The 19,395-nt window shown below is 45.3% G+C and overlaps 1 protein-coding gene across 1 annotated transcript; it reads left to right on the top strand.

Moving 5' to 3' along the window:
* Positions 1-18,098: 18,098 nt before the first annotated feature.
* On the top strand, positions 18,099-18,872 carry LOC107147012 (histone H2A.V). The gene has a single exon (XM_015491386.2). It carries the CDS (start codon positions 18,219-18,221, stop codon positions 18,603-18,605), a length of 387 nt encoding a protein of 128 aa, XP_015346872.1. The 5' UTR covers positions 18,099-18,218; the 3' UTR covers positions 18,606-18,872.
* The last annotated feature ends 523 nt before the right edge of the window (positions 18,873-19,395 follow it).

Here is a 19,395-nt window from a genome sequence, read left to right as displayed (position 1 = left end):
GGCCCCTCAGCCACATCATCATTTTAAAACGAAAACCCAGCCCAGCCTATTAGCAGGCATTTTCCAAATGGCTACAAAATTCCTACACCTTCCAAAAATACCTCTTCATGCAACTCCTGCCAGAGAGGGAGGTTGTATACCCAGGCTGCACCGACCAGTTGGACTTCCTGACTCCAGGAGCTGCCACCACACACTCTGCAGACCCCGGCACAGGAGGCTCCACTGTTCCCAAGTAGATCCTGCCAGCTGGGAGCAAAGCACCTCAGTTTTGCTTCTGATGGAGACGGAGACTTCCAAGAGAGGCTGCCAACTCCAGCTGTGTGTACCAACTACCCAGACAGTTTGGTCAGGTAGACAGTGCCAGGCTTCTGCTCTGTGCATGAAGCAGGATAGTGACAGAGAGGCAGCAACTGGGGCTGCAGAGAAGCTTGTGATATTCTGTTTGTTCAATTTATATTCATCAAGCTCTGTTACACTTCAATTAAAAAAAGAAAGGCTCCCAGATAAACTCTGCTTCCCACCAGACTTTAGAACTGCTGACTTGGGGTGCAAGATGAGGGGCTTAGCTCACCCTCAAGAGAGAGGCTGGTGCCATGGAGGTGGGCTGGTGTAGCCCTGGGGTCTGTCTCCCTACTAGTAGTCAAGTCTCTGACCCTCAGGAGACAGAATCTCCAGGGTGGAGAGCAGGAGGGACATCAGGTAGCAGCCCACCAGCCCTTCTCTGCCCTAGATGCCAACCAGTGACACCAGGGCAGCCCCAGCTCCGCCCTCACAGGTTGCAAGTTGGCTATCTCCACCCTGAGCCACCCTCAGAGTCAATGGTTGCCCTGGAAGAGAGCACTCACTGAAAGCTATTGTTCACAGTTACGCTTCGCTTCGCTACAGGGAAAGGATACAGATGAAAATCGACCAAAGGGCTGGGGATGCAGCTCCGTGGTACAGTGTTTACCTAGCATGTGTGAGGCCCTGGGTTAGATTCCCAACACTGCATTAAAAATAATAATAATAATATGCCAGGCGCGGTGATGCATGCCTAGAATCCCAACGGCTCAGGAGTTGAGAGTTCAATCCTCCTGCCTCAGCCAGCCTCAGCAACAGCAAGGCACTAAAGCAACTCAGTGAGACCCTATCTCTAAATAAAATACAAAATTGGGCTGCGATGTGGCTCAGTTCAATCCTTGGTGCCCCCCCACCAAAAAAAAAGAAATCTGTTATTTAGCTGGGCCAACTTATGGAGACCCTGTCTAAAAATTAAAAAAATAAAATAAAGGATTAGGGATATAGTTCATTGGTAAAGGAACCTGGGTTCAATCCCCAGTTTAAAAAAATTAATTCACTTTGGTATATATCTCGGTAATCTATACACAAAAAGCCCTATCATTTTTAAAAACCCTAAATTAAACAGAAAACAATAAAAATACAATTAACTCCAGTACATCTATTCTTCACCAAGCATCCAGCTGTTGGATTACCAGTTACTGACATTTGCCACATTTGCTCAACATTGATAGGTAGGTAGACAGATAGACCTTATTGTTGTTACCATTTTGAGCCATTTGAGATTGCAGACACTGTATTGTATCTCCTCCACAATAGCATTCTTCACCTAAAGATGCGCATATTTTCCTACCCAATGATCAAATGAAGGAGAATTAACATGGATTGATATTATCCTCTAATACATGGTGCATGCTCAGACTTCCCTGACTGACCAACATGTCCTTTATAGCAGTGTTTCCCTTCCAGTGCACCTGGCTGCCATGTGACTTTGGTGTCTTTAATCTGGACCACTTCCTCACTAGCTCCTCTGCAAGCACACTAGTTACTTGCTGCAGAAACGATGCCACACTTCTCAGTGCCCTGTGTCAGGAGGGACACGGATTAGTTTGTCTCATTATTGGGACGTGTCCATCCTTTGGTTAAGGTGGAATCTGCTACGTTTCTCCACTGTAAGTTACCATTCTTTCTTTTGTAATTTGAATCTGTGGAGATACCCTGTTGCCTGTCTGATGATGAGTCCCGCCAGGCCCTGTTGTACTTGCCAGTCACTCAAGGAAAGTGGAGCTGGCCAGCACCCAGGCTATGAGGGGCCGCAGACTGCCCAGCCAGGCTGGGCAGGGAAGAAAGAGCAACAGGACAGAAATCTGCATCAGGCAGGGCAGGCAGTTCAAAGGCCAGGCTGAGCTGGGCTTCCTGAGGGGTGGGTATAAGGCACCCCACTCCAGGCCCCCGCTAGGCTGCCTCAGCAGAGACCCCCTTCACCAGGATGGTGCCCTGGAGAGGAGCCAGATTATAGGATGCAGGAAGATCTCCACTTCTGTCCTCTCCTCTTGGGCCCCTGGTGATCCCTGGGGAGGGGGATGCCCAAGAGACAGTACAGAGTATTTCCAGGGCTCAGAACTCTGCAAGGTTCCAGACCTTGGCTCCAGTCCTGGCCCTCCTGGCCAGTCTTCTCCACAGGCCCCTGCCTGGCTGCTCTGCTTCCTGTAAATGTTGCTGTGCTGTTGAACACAGTCCTGGGCTGGCATTCCAGGTGCAAGGTGGGGGTGGGCGAAGCCTGCAGGATACATGCTCCTCCCTGGGCCAAGTGGCCATGAGCTGTGTGTGCTCCACAGAAGGAACACTGGTTTCCTGGGCTGCCATTACCACAAACGGGGCTGTCACCAGGACAGGGGTCCTGTGGAGGTCCCCCAAAGGCAGATGGACCTTAACTCAGGCCAGGAGGGTCCTTGATGTGGTCACAAAAAGGAATTTGAGGATGGGCCAAAGCAAAGCAGACTGATTTTATCTATCTATCTATCTATCTCTCTATCTATCTATCTATTGTAGTTGGACACAATACCTTTATTTCACTTATTTATTTTTATGTGGTGCTGAGGATAGAACCCAGGATCTCACACATGTGAGGCGAGCACTCTACTGCTGAGCCACAACCCCAGCCCAAGACTGAATTTATTGAGAGCAAAAAAGAAGTACATTTATAATTAAAACGAACAAATTTAAAAAAAAAGTGTAGGGCTGGGGTTGTGGCTGAGTGGCATAGCCCTCACCTAGCATGCATGAGGCACTGGGTTTGATCCTCAGCACCACATAAAAATAAAACAAAGACATTGTGTCCACCTAAAACTAAAAAATAAATACTAAGAAAAAAAAGTGTTCACTGAGGGACAGGGTGAGAAGACGCACCAGCTGCATCTGCACAAGGTGCACTGTACATGCAGGGCTGTCAGCTAAGAGGGCGCAGCCGCTCTCTTTTGTGCTAGCAGCTGGGTGACAGACCCTCCCCAGGGTCTCTGGGTGTGCTCCGCCTTGTGAATGCAGTACTTCTGCAGGCACCTGCGGACTTAACAGTGCTGCTGGTGGTCAGAGGACAGGAGAGTGGTTGTGGGTTAGGACTGCCGTCCCGCCACTCTGATGCTGTCTCTCATGTTTCCTTTCCGCCTACCCACGCCTGCTGTGGCACCTCAGGGTGGCTCATGATGAAATCCAGAGCAAGCAGTGTGCTCCTTGAGGCTCCCTGGGGCCCTTTCTCTCTTCTGCCTGGTGCTGGGTGGGGCCATTGTCCACTGTCTGCCCCTGGGATCACATGGCCTCAGCCTCTTCACTCTTATAAGGAACCTTGTCACTGGGCCTTTCGAAGGATCCTGGGGACACCTGGACAATCCAGGATCATCTCACCACATGATCCTCAACCTAATCACACCTGCAAGAAACCTTTTCCACATAAGGTCACATTCACACACGCTGGGGTTAGGGTGTCTTTGGAGGACACCACTCAACCCACCAAGGAAGTACCAACATGCCCCTTTCCATCCTGCATGAGGGTTAATTTCCCACCTGTTTTCCTAACATTTACTGAATTGATGGTTTGAAGTTATTTAAAGCAGTCCCTTGTGACTGTGAATAGTTCATTCCTTACACACACACACACACACACACACACACCACATACACCTAAATGCATAGAGATTTACACATTGTACACATGTGCAACACATACATTGTACACACATACAGATGTGCACATAGGTTGTCTTCATTCATTCTACACATCTTATTCTGAGTGCCTCCTGTGTGCTGGATGCACTGATAACAGTCAGCTGTTATCTGTTACCACACCTTGCTGACATTCTCGTAACATATTTACACGCACACAATAACCATAATATGAATGCAGAATCATGCAAGGCTGTTACATTCTCAGTGCTCCAAGAAGGCCTAGATTCAGCACATTTAGACCACAGATAGCCAGGGATGATTAAGGCCTTGCTGTCTGTGGCCTATTGGTTTAAAAAAAAATCAATCAACAGCAAAGTAGCTTTTTTTCCCCTTCAGTTTGAGATCAGTCTCTATTTATTAACTAACCAGATTAGAAAAATACCCTGGTAGACACTTAGCTATTCTTCTAATAAGCCTGTCTTTCTGGTATTCCCTTTTGCCAGCATCTCAAACTTCTACAAGATGCGTGGAGAAGACGGCCTGAAGGGCCAAGGGAAGTCATTTGCTTCTTTGAAGCTTTGCCCAGCAGTGTAGATCTGGATAAGATCCTCTCATACAGACAATGCCATTTTCACCAAGAAACAGAACAACAGAAATGTGAGCTTCTGGACTAGATAAAGGACATTAGGTAAAAGCTAGGAAGTCTGTACCAAGGCTAGGGATGTGGCTCAATGGTAGTGCTTGCCTAGCACGCATGAGGCCCTGGTTCAACTCCTAGCACCACACACACAAAAACAAAGTCCGCATTGAGAGGGATGTTAGGTAGTAATAGTGCAGTGATGTTGGGTTACTAATTGTAACAAACGTACCACACAAATGCAAGACATTGATAATGGGGAAATCGATTCTAAGGGTAAATGGGAATTCTTTGTACTGTCTTGACAATTCCTCTGTAAATCTAAAACTGTCCTAAAAATTTACTCTTGTTTTTAAGAGAGGATTCTAGACTTCCTGAGCACAGACTCCAAATAGGATTTAGACCCACAATTGTTTTCCTTCCTTCCAGATCTTCAGTCCTGAGTGCCCTTGGAGCTCCAGCTGCCTTTGATCATCCTTTCCTAATGGCCATCCTTATGGACTCTGGGCTTGCTTGGCAGCACCATAAATGCACGAGCCCATCTTCTGTAAATGAGTCTATAGATGCATGTGCAGAGAGGGATCTCCATGTGCTTATATGCACCTCTACACACACAGTCATGTGCTGTGAGAGGCTTTGGTCAATGGCAGACTGCTACATAAACTGGCTCCATACAACAATTCTGCCTAGTCACTTCACAACCATCTCAGTTCACTTAAGTATTGTCAATGGTGCATACACAAGGATGGAATTGCCCAGTGGCGCAGTATGTGGCCCTGTTGTTAGGCTATGCATGACTGTGTGTGTGTGTGTGTGTGTGTGTGTGTATGTAATCTATATCTTCTAATGGTTCTATTTCTCTGGTTCAACCCTAATACAATGAATATTTTAAATATTGTTAGAAATTCAAATTTTAAAAAATCAAACTACATATTTAAATACATTTCAAATATAAGAGTTTAAAATCAGAAAATATCAAGTAAAATATCAATATTAGTTATACATTGTAATTCTACTATAAATTATTAGCCAATAACCTCAAATGAAAATTTGGTATTTCCTTTAGGGCTAGGGGTGTAGAGCCTTTGTCTTACATGAATGAGGCATATTAGAGTTTGATCCCCAGCACTGTGAAAAAAAAATAAATGCCTTTAAAAATACTCAACTTCGGGGGCTGGGGATGTGGCTCAAGCGGTAGCGCGCTCGCCTGGCATGCGCGCGGCCCGGGTTTGATCCTCAGCACCACATACAAACAAAGATGTTGTGTCTGCCGAGAACTAAAAAATAAATATTAAAATTCTCTCTCTCTCTCTCTCTCTTCCTCTCTCTTTAAAAAAAAAAATTAAAAAAAAAATACTCAACTTGGGGCTGGGGTTGTGGCTCAGTGGTAGAGTGCTCACCTAGCATGGGCGAGGCCCTGAGTTCGATCCCCAACACCACATAAAAATAAATAAATAAATAAATAGTGTCCAACTACAACTAAAAAATAAATATTTTTTAAAAATACTCAACTTGGTACAATAGACAAATATTGAAAATTAACTGTGAAACACTGAACATGAAACAACACTGTCTCTTCTTTTCCTTGTTTTTACAGCCATTTTAAAAATCCAAAGATCATCAGGATGTGAGATTGATTTTGTGAAAATATTTCCAGCTGCTGAAACACACTTTTCCTGACCTTTCATGAGTTGGGGGAAGTATTTCTCTTCCAGCGTCCACTTGTGGGTAGTCCCATTCCTTGTAATTGGGATTTGCTCTCCCGCTCCTAGGGGAGGCTGTGGGTGCAGTCTTCCTGCTGGTGGAGAGCTCGTGAGGAGCTGTGTGTCCGCGGCAGACCGCCTTCCGTTTCATGGCATACAGATGAGGATGCTGATCAGTTCCTTGCATCAGTTTCAAGTCTCTCATGCTTGTTATCTGCTTCTCCAGAAAGTCTCTAAACCACAGTAACAACTATTATTACATCAGAAGCTTTGCTTTGTCATCTTCTATACTTCTTGAAGAAGGTATAGAAAAGTATAGACATGCAGAAGTATGACAAATTATTTTTAAATTAAATAATATATCTTTATTCAATTTTAAAAATATAATGCATTGCAAAACTCCATGAATAGATGAATGGTGTCAACACAAAATAATTCCAATTTCAGATTCTTTAGAACCAAAGCAATGGTGTGACACCAACCAATACCCATGTTTCCTGATGTAAGGGAGCAGAGCAGGCAGGAGGCTGGAACACCAGGAGGCTGAAATCCAGGGAGGGGACAGGTAGGTGCTCCTGAATGAGTCACACAACTGCCCTGTGTTAGCTGGTTTTGCATCATTGTGACCGAGATGCCTGACAACTTGGAGGAGGAAATTTATTTTGGTTCACATTTCAGAGGTCTCAGTCCATGTTGAGCCAGCTCCATAGCTCTGGGCCCAAAGTGAGGTGGCACATCGTGGAGATGGCCGCAGAGAGGAACAGCTCAGGACATGGCCACAAGGAAGCAGAGAGGGAGCTCTGCCCACCAAAATGTAAACCCCAAAGGCACGTCCCCAGTCACCTATCTGCCTATAGTCACCACCCAGTGTGGTGGCCCTTTCAAATTATTAATCCATCCAATGCAGGATTAATTCATTCTTGCATCATCTCGCAGATGAGCTTTGGAGGACACCTCATATCCAAACCACAACATCCCCTAAAACAGGCCTGAAGCTGATGAATGACTTTCCTTGCTTTGTCAGCAAATTAATGTTTTTTTCTTAGAGTTGCTGTCTGGCCAAATGGGCATCATTGAGTAAAGACTATGTGTAGCATTCTGATAGTTTCTTTCTTTCTTTTCTTCTTCTTCTTCTTTTTCAATCACATCTTGAGTAAGTCTGAAGTAGATTATCTCAGACAAAAGCTACCAGAACAGGCCAGTTTCTTAATTATTCTTGGCCTTTTGCATTTTCATATAAATTTGGAATCAGTTTATCTATTAAGAAAAGGTTGAGAGTTTTGGGGCAAATTAGTCATTACAATCTTGAGTGTTTCAGTCCATGAATGTGGCATGTTTGTCCAGAGTCACGCACAGGTTAAGGCATGATGAAGAAGACATCAAAACTGTGGGTCGTGGACTCAGTGCACACCCCTGGCACCCACTCGGCCATTAGCAGCCGCCCCTGCTTCCTGTTTCTGGCTTCCAGGCTGCCAGGTTGCCACACACATCCCCTTCTCCTCTGCCCACAAGCAGTCAATTCAAGGGGAGTCTCTGCTCCAAGTCGATCCAGAGAGCACCCTTTTACAGATTTTTGGACTAAAGGCTTTTGAAAGAGAGGCAAATCAAGCTGTCTTTGGTGACTAAGGAGGTAACATGGGAAGTTTAGAAGCACTATAAGCCCCGTAAAATATCTACCATCTCTATTATCTAGTATAGACATTGAAGAAAGAGTTATATTGCAAATGTAACACCTGTTTACAAATTTGGGGACATAATAAGAACTTACACTCCTGCTAAAGTTTAGTGCCCAAGGCCCTTCCACTAAATCAAGTGGACTGGAGGGTTGGGGTAAATGCCTTGCTGAGAAAAAGAGTTACTCAGAAAAGCAGAGAGGGGACACAAAAGGACAGAGAAACAAGGCAGAGAGGGTGGTGGCATTTGAGTCTGACTCCATACAGTTTCTAAGGCCCAGCTGTATTTTTTGTTTGCTTGTTTGTTTTGGTATTAGGGATTGAACCTAGGGGCCTTTTACCATTGAGCTAAATCCCCAGCCCTTTTTTTTTAAATTTGTTTTTGTAATTATAGATGAACAGTATGCCTTTATTTTATTTGTTTATTTTTATGTGGTGCTGAGGATCGAACCCAGTGCCTCACACGTGCAACGTAAGTGCTCTGCCACTGAGCTACAACCCCAGCCCCCAGCTGTATTCTTGCTCATGTAGTTCAGAGACAGTCCACTGTTTCTGACAGCAATCCATATTTAGGATTAAGCTAGTTTAAATTGGGGTTCTGTTGCTTGAAACGAGTCCAAACTAAAGCATTTGGTTAAAATGCATAAAGTTAAAGGAGGGCCTGCAATAGATTTCAGGAGCCCTAGCCTGGAGCCTGGAGCCTGCCTTTCAGGGACTGCACTCCACTCGCTCCGGTGCTCCTACAACTTGCCTTCTCCCACACAGGCCAGCAGCTAGAACACGCTCCTGTTCCCTCACCCTTCAGGAATTGTACTGCCTGTTTGAGGCAGATCATCAGCGTGTCCTCCCTCACCCTCTTTTTGTGCAGAATCTGTCTAATATAAATATTTATTTTTGTTTGGAGGCCACACTTGGGTATTTAATTATCATCTGTGTCATCAAGATTACCCACACAGGACTGGGAATATAGTACAGTGGTTGCTTGCTTGCCTAGCATGTGTGAGGTCCTGGGTTCAATCCCCATTACCACACACACACACACACACACACACACACACACACAAAAAAAAGAATAAATAAAAAGGTGTCCAATTATCAGGAAATACTGACCATTAAACTTTAAAAAAAGAAAAAATTAGCCTCACAATCATGTAAGGTGTTTATAGGCCAATCAGCAAGTGCTAGCTCTGTCTAAATGTCAAGCGCTCCCATGGTTATGGCAGTACCATCCCCACAGCCTCACTGTGGAACCAGCCCAGGAGTCGCTGTGGGCATGGATACGAAAACATGGTGCACACACACAATGGAGTTGCACCCAGCCATAAAGAAGAATGAAATTATGTCATTTGCAGGAAAATGGATGGAATCTGAGAACATTATGTTAAGCAAAATAAACCAAATTCAGAAGGCCAAGAGTCACTATGTTTTATCTCATATGTGGAAGCTGGATAGGAAGAACACAAGAAAGTGCCGGAGGGATCTCATGAAAATCCAAGGAAGATCAGTGGAGGAAAGAGACGGGGGTCGGGGGGAATACTGGGGAGTGATATTGACCAGATTGTATTGTTATATTGTGTGCAGGTGCAAATATATAACAACAAATCTCACCATTATGTATTATTATTATTCACCAATAAAAATATGGAGTAAAAAAATAAAGAACTCCCCCAAATCAGACGCAAGTACCAAGTGAGACTTTAAGAGAAATTCTGAAAGTCTGCACAACTACTGCCTGTCTAAATAGAGACCCTCCCACGCATAGAGTAGAGGTCTGCAGCAGAGACAGGAGGCTGAGATTGTGTACTCTGAAGACTTTGAAGCCCCTGTGGTGCGGGGAGGGCGAGTCCCACGTAAATACAGTCTGCATCTTCTCTGAGCGCATCTCCCGCAGCCTGCACTTCCATACATTCATGTACCTGGCCGGGGGACCAGGTGCTCTTTCAAAGGCCACTGAGGAGCCTTTATTTCCCAGCCAACCGGGGTGGGCTCAGGCTGACCGTGGGGTGCTATGCAGCAGCCAGTCCTGCAAAAGCAGCTCTGGTTGCCATCAACCTCAGCACGGCTGTCGGTGTCCTTATTTCAGTATTTAACGGCACAGAAAGTGCACAGTGGAGGCACTGGCCAGTGGGAATAAGCAAAGTTCTCTGAGTTGAGCACAGATGAGACGAAGGTCAGGTATCCTGGCTAATCAGCGCATCTTCCTCACAGAAACCAGGCAGGGGTGTGTTTGCGGGAGAGGAGTTCAACCTGGGCAGGCAGTAGAGGACCTTCCTTGTTCAGGGCTCGAGTGCCATGTGGCCTGCTGCTGCAGCCCCATGGAATAGAAGGAGAGTCAGGCCAGTCCTCTGCTCTTGGCCATCTGTGTTGCCCCTGACAACTCCAGGAAGGGCCTGGCCACTAAGGAGTGTAAGTTCTTACTACATCCGCAAATTTCTAAAGAGTTGTCACACGTGCAGTATAACTGTCTCTTCAATGTCTGTACCAGATGGTAGAGATGGTCGTACTTTACCGGGCTTATAGAGCCCTTCAGCCAATGGCTTCTGGGTCAGACTCCCTGGGAGAAAAAAGAAGCAGACCTCAAGAACGGAGGGTAAGAACTCCAGAACTTCTGAACTGACATGTTAAATAGCTCAGGAATGTGCTCTCCGTTGGGGCCTCGCCATGCGAGGACACATTTTAGTCATTAATGCTGATGCAGGCCAGACTGCTTTCCAAGAAACCCTGCCCTCTCACTTTTTCCAGCCACTCTTGTCCTCAGCAGGCGTGGAAGGAAGGTCATGCCTGGGCTTCAAGGCAGCATTCCAGCAGGGTGTGTGCGTACAGGGTGAAATGACAGAGGAAGCAGATTTCTGGGGACTCCCACAAGAAAGGGGACTCCACAACTGGCTACTTCCGAGAGAGACCACACTTCTCCAGGTGTGAGGACCGCAGAGAAGAATTCACCTCCAGGGTCCAAATATGACCCCATTTCCCCTGTGCTTCTGAAATATGGCCAAAGCTCACCTCCTTTCCAAAACTGTCTCCAGAGATTTCTCACTTTAAAAAATTGAGCTGATATGTGTCAGCTAAGTGCATAGCCCCATCAGATCAAGCAGTTATAACTGGGAGCACATCACCAGAAGAGATTCTCAAAATTCACAGATCATAAACTCCTATTCTGAACCCATCACATCAGAAGATCTGGAACGAGCCAATGTTGCTTGAGAAAGGCTTGCAGATTCTAATGTAGCCCCAAGTTAAATGATTGTGCAAAAAGACACGGTACCAATAATGCCAGGCTGTGGACTTGGGTTTTTCTTTTTTCTTTTATTTTTTTTAATATTTTTTAGTTGCCAATGGATTTTTAACTTTGTGGTGCTAAGGATCGAACCCAGGGCCTCACACATGTTAGGCAAGTGCTCTACAACTGAGCCACAACCCCAGCCCCAGTTTTTTCTTTTTAATGTTTGAAAAATGTGAGTTCACAGATGAGTGCGGTGGCACATGCCTGTAACCACCTCAGGACGCTGAGGCAGGGGGAACCACAAGCACAGGATCAGCTTCAGCAACTTAGCAAAACCCTGTCTCAAAATAAAAAAACAAACAGGGCTACAAATGTGGTTCAGTAGTAGAGCATCCTTGGGTTTAGTCTCGAGTACCACACACACATACACAAAGAGATCTACGTAACCAAGTCACCCAGACCCAGCACAGCAGGGCCCCTTTCCCAGTGCCGGACCTGCACACCTCACTTCAGTGGACACACAGGCCAAGTCTGGCTAAAACACAGGCTCTGGTTTGGCAGAGCCAAAGTGAGGTTCTATGATTTGCATTTCTGATAGTTCCCAAATAATGCCTGTGGGAGGCCAGGGATGCTGCTAAACCTCTGGCAGTGCCCAGGATGCCCCTTCCACACAGAGTTGTCTACTCAACTAATTATGACCTTGAGAAACCCAGGACCAGATCAAGTGTAGAATTTGCAAGATTTCAGAGCAACAGTTACTTTGCTCTTATTTCCTTTTCCCTTCAAGGCTGTAGAAGATTGGGCTCCTGGATTTTATTTTATTTTTAAAATTTTTTTTTTTTGTACCGGGGATTGAACCCAGGTATGCTTAACAACTGAGCCACATCCCAAGCCCTTTTTATATTTTATTTTGAGACAGGGTCTTGCTAAGTTGCTTTGTGCCTCATTAAGTTTCTGAGGCTGACTTTGAAATTGCAATTCTCCTGCGTTAGCCTCCCAAGTCACTGGGATTACAGGTGTGCACCCCCATCCCTGGCCAAGGACCTTGGGGGACATTCCAGATCTAACCGTAACAATAATTATTCTTTCTTTATAAATCCAACACAGCTTATTTAGGTGCTATGTGGAGACCCAAGAGTAAACAAGATTCCTGTCCTCATGGAGCTTAAATCTTAGTATAAAAAATAGCAAATATACATCTACTTGTATTTTAATTGCTTCAGCGAGGCTCTGTGAAGTGTCACAAGGGAGAAGGCTGAGGGCTGAAAGAGCACCTGAGGACTTGGGGATGCTGGTCTGGGTGTCCAGACTCCAAACTGGTCAGAAGCAGCCAGCTCCATGCTCCACTGTCAAAGTGTCCAGGGCTCCCACTGAGACATCAGGAGATCCTGGCTACCCTTCTCCTCTCCACATCCTGCTCCAAACCAAAGAAATCTCCCATGCACACAGCTCAAGCCCAGCTTCAGTTAGAAACCCTTCCAAAGCTCTTGAGAAGCCAAAGCCCAACACACAGATGCTTAGAGCAAAGCCTCTTTGAGGAGACACAGAAGGCACTGGATGTGATTGTAGCCCTCTCTCCGCAGCTCTCAGAATCCAGGAGTGTGGGCATGGGGTGGGGAGAGGGACAGAGACAGAGAGGCGAGGACTCGGATTTTATTGCCTTTCCCAATTTTGCTGTTCTGGAAAACTCAGCCCAGGGAAAGCAACCAGCCTCCCAGCTGTAAATCAGTCTCATGGGGTTCATCCCTCCCACATCCCTGCTCTCTCCCTCTCCGGTTCCTTGCTTCCTTCCTTCCTTCCAAATTTTATTTTTTCCAATGATGAAAAAACATACTTATTACAAACATTTTAGAACACACAGCAAAGAATTAAAGTGGGAAGAAAATTACTGAAGACAACCACTAATAACATTTTGGTAGTTCTTTCTGGCCTTAATAGCACACAGTTTTAAAAAATCTTATAAACAAGAACATTCTTGAGAATCCTACAGTAAGGGCTGTCAGTGTGTTAGCATGTCCTCCTATCCCAGCCATTGAGTCAGGCCCTCCCGCATTGCCTCTGGGGTTTGAGTTGCCCCCAAACCAACGGCTGGGGAGCTCCCACAAGGCAGTGCCCCAAACCATCCTGAGATAGGGCTTTGGGATTCCAAAGAAAGAAGCACCACAGAGTTATTTATGTATTTAGCCCTTTCTTTTTGGAACAGGGGATCAAACCCAGGGCTTCACGTTCGTGAGGCAAGCACTTTGCACAGAGTTTATTGAGAGATCTTACAGAATGCTCGCAATCATCTTCACAACATTTACAGGATGGAACTTCTTCCAAGGTATAGCAGGGTATGGAGCATGAGGGTTTAAAGAATTTGGCTCAGAGCTAGGGCTTGTGTTTTGGGCAACAACTTAGATACATTTATCAGCACCTGGCTCAGGCCCTGGTTTGGGTTCAAGCTTACTGGAAAACGCTGCAGCTGGCTGGGTAACACAATTATCAAGGCTCTTGGTCAGGATGCATGAAGAAAGTGGGGAACTGGGCAGCCCTGCTGACATCCCGACATGCTTTGTGTCATTAGCAAATGTGTGTCAAGGAGAGGGTTGAAAAGTGCTTGCCCTTTGGGGCTAATTCTCCTGTTACTCTTCAGAACTGCAAAACTGCTCTGAAAAGCAGTTGCAGCTAACCTTTTTGAGGAGAAGAGACCATGTGGAATAAATAAACTGTCCTGAATAAGGCCCCCCTAAGCCCATCAGCCTACCAATCACCAGATGTGTAAAGATGTCATCCCCGACTACCAGCCCAGCCACCACACATCCAGACTCACTGTTATGGTCTATACTTGAGTTGTCCTCCAGAAGCTCATATGTGGACAATGCAAGAAGGTTCAGGGGTGAAATGATTGGGTTGTGAGAGCCTTGACCTAATCAGTGCATTAATCCCGATAGGGATTAACTGGGTAATAACCACAGGCAGTTGGGGTGTGGCTGAAGGAGGTGGGTCATTGGGAGTGTGCCTTTGGGGTTTATGTTTTGTCCCTGGTGAGTGGAGATCTCTCTGCTTCCTGGTGCCAAGTCCTGAGCTGCTTTCCTCCAACACGCTCTTCCACCATGAAGTTCTGCCTCACTTTGGGCCCAGAGTAAGAGAGTTGGCCATCTATGGACTGAGACCTCTGAAACCATGGGCCCCAAAATAAACTTTTCCTCCTCTAATTGTTCTTGCTAGGTCTTTTGGTCCTAGCAGTGAAAAAGCTGATAAAAACACCCACAAAGCAAGGGAAATAGCAAATGCTTATAATGTTAAGCCATTCAATTAGGAGTAGTTTGTTACACAGCAAAAGCTGACTGGTATAATCATTTATATAAACCCTCTAATCTGTTAGTTGCACCTGATGTTTTAACATATGCACTTTGTTGTACGATCACGACTCCTTCTAGACATTGCTTTCTGATGGTTACAAGGTAGTTCCTTGAAGGGTGTGCATGGCTCACAAAATCATGTCCTGCTGCTTGACACTTAGATGGTTTTTCATTTTGACACTCATAATATTGGTGGAATTGATATCTTTGTACATAAAAGTTTTTCTCTTTATTTTATGTTTCTGAAGATAGAACCTCAAGAAGAGAGTCACAGAGTCAAGTGACAGGCACTTCCTTTCTGCTTTTTTTAGCAGTGCCAGGGACTGAACCCAGGCTTCTGCATGCTAGGCAAGCACTGTACCACTGAGCTGCACCACGGCCCTGAGCGGTATTGCACCTTACTAAACTTCTTGCCATAGAAACTTGAGCCAGTATTAAAAAGACCTCAGAGAATACAATGCCTCACTGAACCGCAGGGACCAGGATTTTTCCATTCTTGTTTCATGTATCTACAACTCAACCCTCAATGTTTTCCCTGGAGCATTTTTAAAAAAATATTTTTTAGTTGCCAATGGATTTTTACCTTTATTTGTCTATTCATATGTGATGCTGAGGATAGAACCCAGGGCCTCACATATGCTAGGCAAGCGCTCTTCCACTGAGCCACAACCCCAGCCCTCTCTAGAGCATTTTAATCTATAATTTAACCTGTATTTCTAGCTGACAAGGATTTGAAATAAAATGAAACTCTGACACAATTCCTCTACCACACCTAGTGCCAGTAATGATTGTGCGTTAATCTTACGATTTGTTCGTTGGTCCTGGGGAGTGAGCCCAGGGATGCATCACCACTGGACCACATCCCAGACCTTTTCATTTTAAAATTGTGGAGAGACAGGGTCTCCCTAACCCTGTCCCTAAATTGCCCAGGCTAGCCTTGAATTTGCCATCTTCTTCCTGCTCAGCCTCCCAAGTTTCTGGGACTGCAGAGGTGCTGTGCCTTAGTACCTTTAATCCTTGGTACATGTGAGTCTTCCTCATTATAAATTACACTGACCTCTTCAAATCGGGATCCCAAGAAGGCCGTGGCTGACAGAGTCCTTACTTGCTGGCTTTGTAAATTTCCTGCAAACTGGATTTCCCTGACTACCTCTTTATGCTGTCATTTAACATGTCTCTTTAGGCTCCCCATTTCTGTTATCCCAGATGAAGGTGTGACTGAACTCCTGTCTAACTTTTGGCAAGAATGCTTCATTGGTAGCTGGGTGCATTGACACACATCTGTAATCCCAGTGGCTCAGGAGGCTGAGGCAGGAGGATCATGAATTCAAAGCCAGCCTCAGCAATAGAGAGGTGCTAAGAAACTCAGTGAGATGCTGTCTCTAAATAAAATACAAAATAGGGCTGGGGATGTGGCTCAGTGGTCAAGTGCCCCTAAGTATAATCCCCAGTACAAAAAAAAAAAAACTTCATTGATGATGGTGTGATTCCACTGCTTCATAACAAAGGCCTCAAAATGTCTGGTTGCCCCTTGGTGCGATGCTTACATTGATGGGGTTCAGCAGTTCTGTCCATTATTATGAAGCTCCCATCAGTTTTCAGCTCAATGCTCAACAACTGTCCATAATCACTGCCTGAGTTCATTATTTCAGTGGTGATCTTTATAATCTTACACTTTCTGAAAAAAGGACATTTTGGATATCCTGAGAAAAGGTAAGAACGAGGTTTAATTCTTTCCTTCCTTTGAATTGGCACCCTAGAAGCTGACTCTTGTTTCTTGCTCAAAAGCATGCTTAGATCACAGCATTCTTGCTATGTTCCAACCCATTGCAGTCATCATTCTTGAGTGCCCCAATTGTGCCCTGTTTTGCCCTAAAATGGGACGTTTTATATTGGCATATCTATTTTATCAATTTATTTTACTATGACCTCTGTGTACCGAGCCACCTCTGTCTCACTCCCAGGTCATCGGCCTGTCACCGGCCTCCCCTAAGTGGGCTGTCTGGCTGTGTCCTCCAGTGCCCTTAGCAGTGTCTACAACCCACTGTGTGAACTTCTAACATGGCCAAGGCTCCAGCCCTGTGTCTGCTGCATTCACTCCATATTCCTCAGTGGGTTGCCCGCCTGGATTTCAAGTAAGTTCTCTGTCTTACAAAAGCAAAGTCACTCATTTTTGTTTATCAGTTATTCTAATACTATTAAACTTGAAGAGTTCTATTTCATCATGAGATTTGACATTTTCCTCTAGTATTGAATGGTTTTAAGAAATCAGTTTGAGGGCTGGGGACAGAGCTCAGTGGTAGAACGCTTGCCTAGCACACACAAGGCCCCTGTTCAATCACCAGTGCCACACATCATACAAATATTGAAAACATAAAGGTGACTATTAATTTTTATGTAAGGTGTGAGACATTATCTAAATCCATCTTCCCAAAAGCAACATGTACACATGAACACATCTGCTCTTCTCGCTCACCATCACACATCCCTACAGCTTGACGCTGTCTTCCAGTGGAAGAGGACAGCCTCTATTGTCACTCTATCGTCACTCCTCAGTGGTGGTTGTGCTTATTCTTTTATTTTATTTATTTATTTATTATTTTCGTGCTTATTCTTTTAAATAGCTGCATGCATATCTGTTGTGTTTGGAGCTGCATGTGTGGGGGGACTTCCTGCTGCATGGTTCTTGGCTTTACCCAAGAGAGAGCCAGAAGCCACCAGCTCCCAGCTCCTTGAAGCTGAGGAAGCATTTGGTCAGGTGGCATCAGCTCCACTAACACAACCTACGTGTGCGAGACTTCAGACAGAAGCGGCAGGACAAAGCGGGCTGTGTGGAATGCTGGTGAGGGTGTCAACAGAGACACCCAGGCTGGCGCAGCTGTGAGGTTGAGCTCCAGGCACTGTGCTGGGAGTCATAGCAGGTGCCACGGATGTGGGCCTCTGGTACTGGTGCTCACAGTTCAGTGCCTGGCAGTGGGAAGAATGGTCAGCTCTGCAGTAAGGTCTGGGCATCACTCTGGAGATCCAGCTTCCCAGGGGCTCTGAGGGTCACTCAGTGCTCACTCACAAATGCCTTTTCTATGCAATAGCTGGAGTGCTTTCTGATGTCTGTAAGGGGGAATCCCAAGGACACTTTAGGCCAATACGCCAGGGAAGACACCTGGGCCTGGACCCACTCTGCACATTTAAAGTGTAGCCCGTCTGGGTCGACAATATCGGCAATACTTGGGACTTCCTAACCCATTTGTTAGAAAGGCATCATCTTGGACCTACTCCAGTCCTGCTGAGTAGTTTTTGTTTTAAGTTTTTTCTTCTTTTTTAAGTTGCAGATGAACACAATACCTTCATTTTATTTGTTTTTATTTTTATGTGGTGCCAGGGATTGAACCCAGTGCCTCACTCACGCTAGGCAAGCACTCTACCACTGAGCCACAACCCTGGCCCCCTGAGTCGTTTTGGTTTTTTGTTCTGGTACATTCTGTGAGGATCTCCAGGGAATTTGTGAACACAGATTGAGAAGCCATAGCTTAGTATGATTTCAAACACTAGTTGCACCTTAAAACACACTGAGGACCATTAAAAGAATGATCGAGATTGTCCCGACCGGCGGCGGCGATCGGAGCTGCGAGAGCGGCTGCGGCGGCGCGGGGCGGCAGCGGGTGGTCGCGCGGCCCAGCGAAGGCAGAGGCGGCCGAGACCATGGCTGGAGGCAAAGCTGGAAAGGATAGTGGGAAGGCCAAGGCCAAGGCAGTGTCTCGCTCACAAAGAGCTGGACTACAGTTTCCTGTGGGCCGCATCCACAGACACTTGAAGACTCGCACCACAAGCCATGGACGGGTGGGTGCCACTGCTGCCGTATATAGTGCTGCGATTCTGGAGTACCTCACTGCTGAGGTGCTGGAGCTGGCAGGTAATGCTTCCAAGGATCTCAAAGTAAAGCGTATTACTCCACGTCACTTGCAGCTTGCAATCCGTGGTGATGAAGAGTTGGATTCTCTTATCAAGGCTACAGTAGCTGGGGGTGGTGTGATCCCTCATATCCACAAATCTCTGATTGGAAAGAAGGGACAGCAGAAAACTGCTTAGAGGGTTGTTTTAACCAATCCTCTTCCTCCCGTCATTGTACTGTAACTGGGACAGAAGATAACAGTGGGGATGTGTGGAATTTTAAAAAACAGTTAAATGGAAAGGCATAGACAATTACTGTAGACATGCTAAAAGAAACATTTGTATGTTCTTAGACTCGAAGTTTGATAAAGTACCTTTTCATGTGGTGACAGTGTGTGTTGATTGGCTAGGTTTCTCCCATATGTTTTATACAAAAATGGAATTGATAAAACATTTTTTACAAAATTATTGTCTCAAAATTGTTCTGTTCATGATGTATTGAAAATATTTTGTTCAGCTTTTGAATTTTTTAAAAATCATAATCATTATTCAGAATAGTCTTAAAGTAGAAATTGGGAATATAGCTTTATCATGATTGATATTCCATGTTGTATTGAATGTTAGATGCTATCAATTTGTTATAATGCTCCATTATCCTATTATATACCACTAAGGAAGGAAAACTCCTTGAATTAATGCCATCAATTTTAGGATACATCTCAATTTCAGAGATGTTAGAATATGGAAAAATATGCATTTAAGACCGAAATGGGGTAGTAGATTTACTGGAACCCTTTACTGAATACTTACCACGTGCCAGGCCCTGTGGTCAGTGCTTTACTAATCAAGAAATCTTATCACATTATAGACATGGTTCCTGAGGTTCACAGAAATTAAATGATCTGCCAAAAAATATTTAGGACTAACAGAGCAGAGCTAGAATATACACCTAGATCTTATTGACTCTAGAGCCCACACCCTTACCTAG

The sequence above is a fragment of the Marmota marmota genome, unplaced genomic scaffold, assembly GCF_001458135.2.
Source record: "Marmota marmota marmota unplaced genomic scaffold, marMar, whole genome shotgun sequence".
NCBI lineage: Eukaryota > Metazoa > Chordata > Mammalia > Rodentia > Sciuridae > Marmota > Marmota marmota.
Note: the sequence above shows the minus strand (reverse complement) of the source record. Positions and strands in the feature narration are given on the sequence as shown.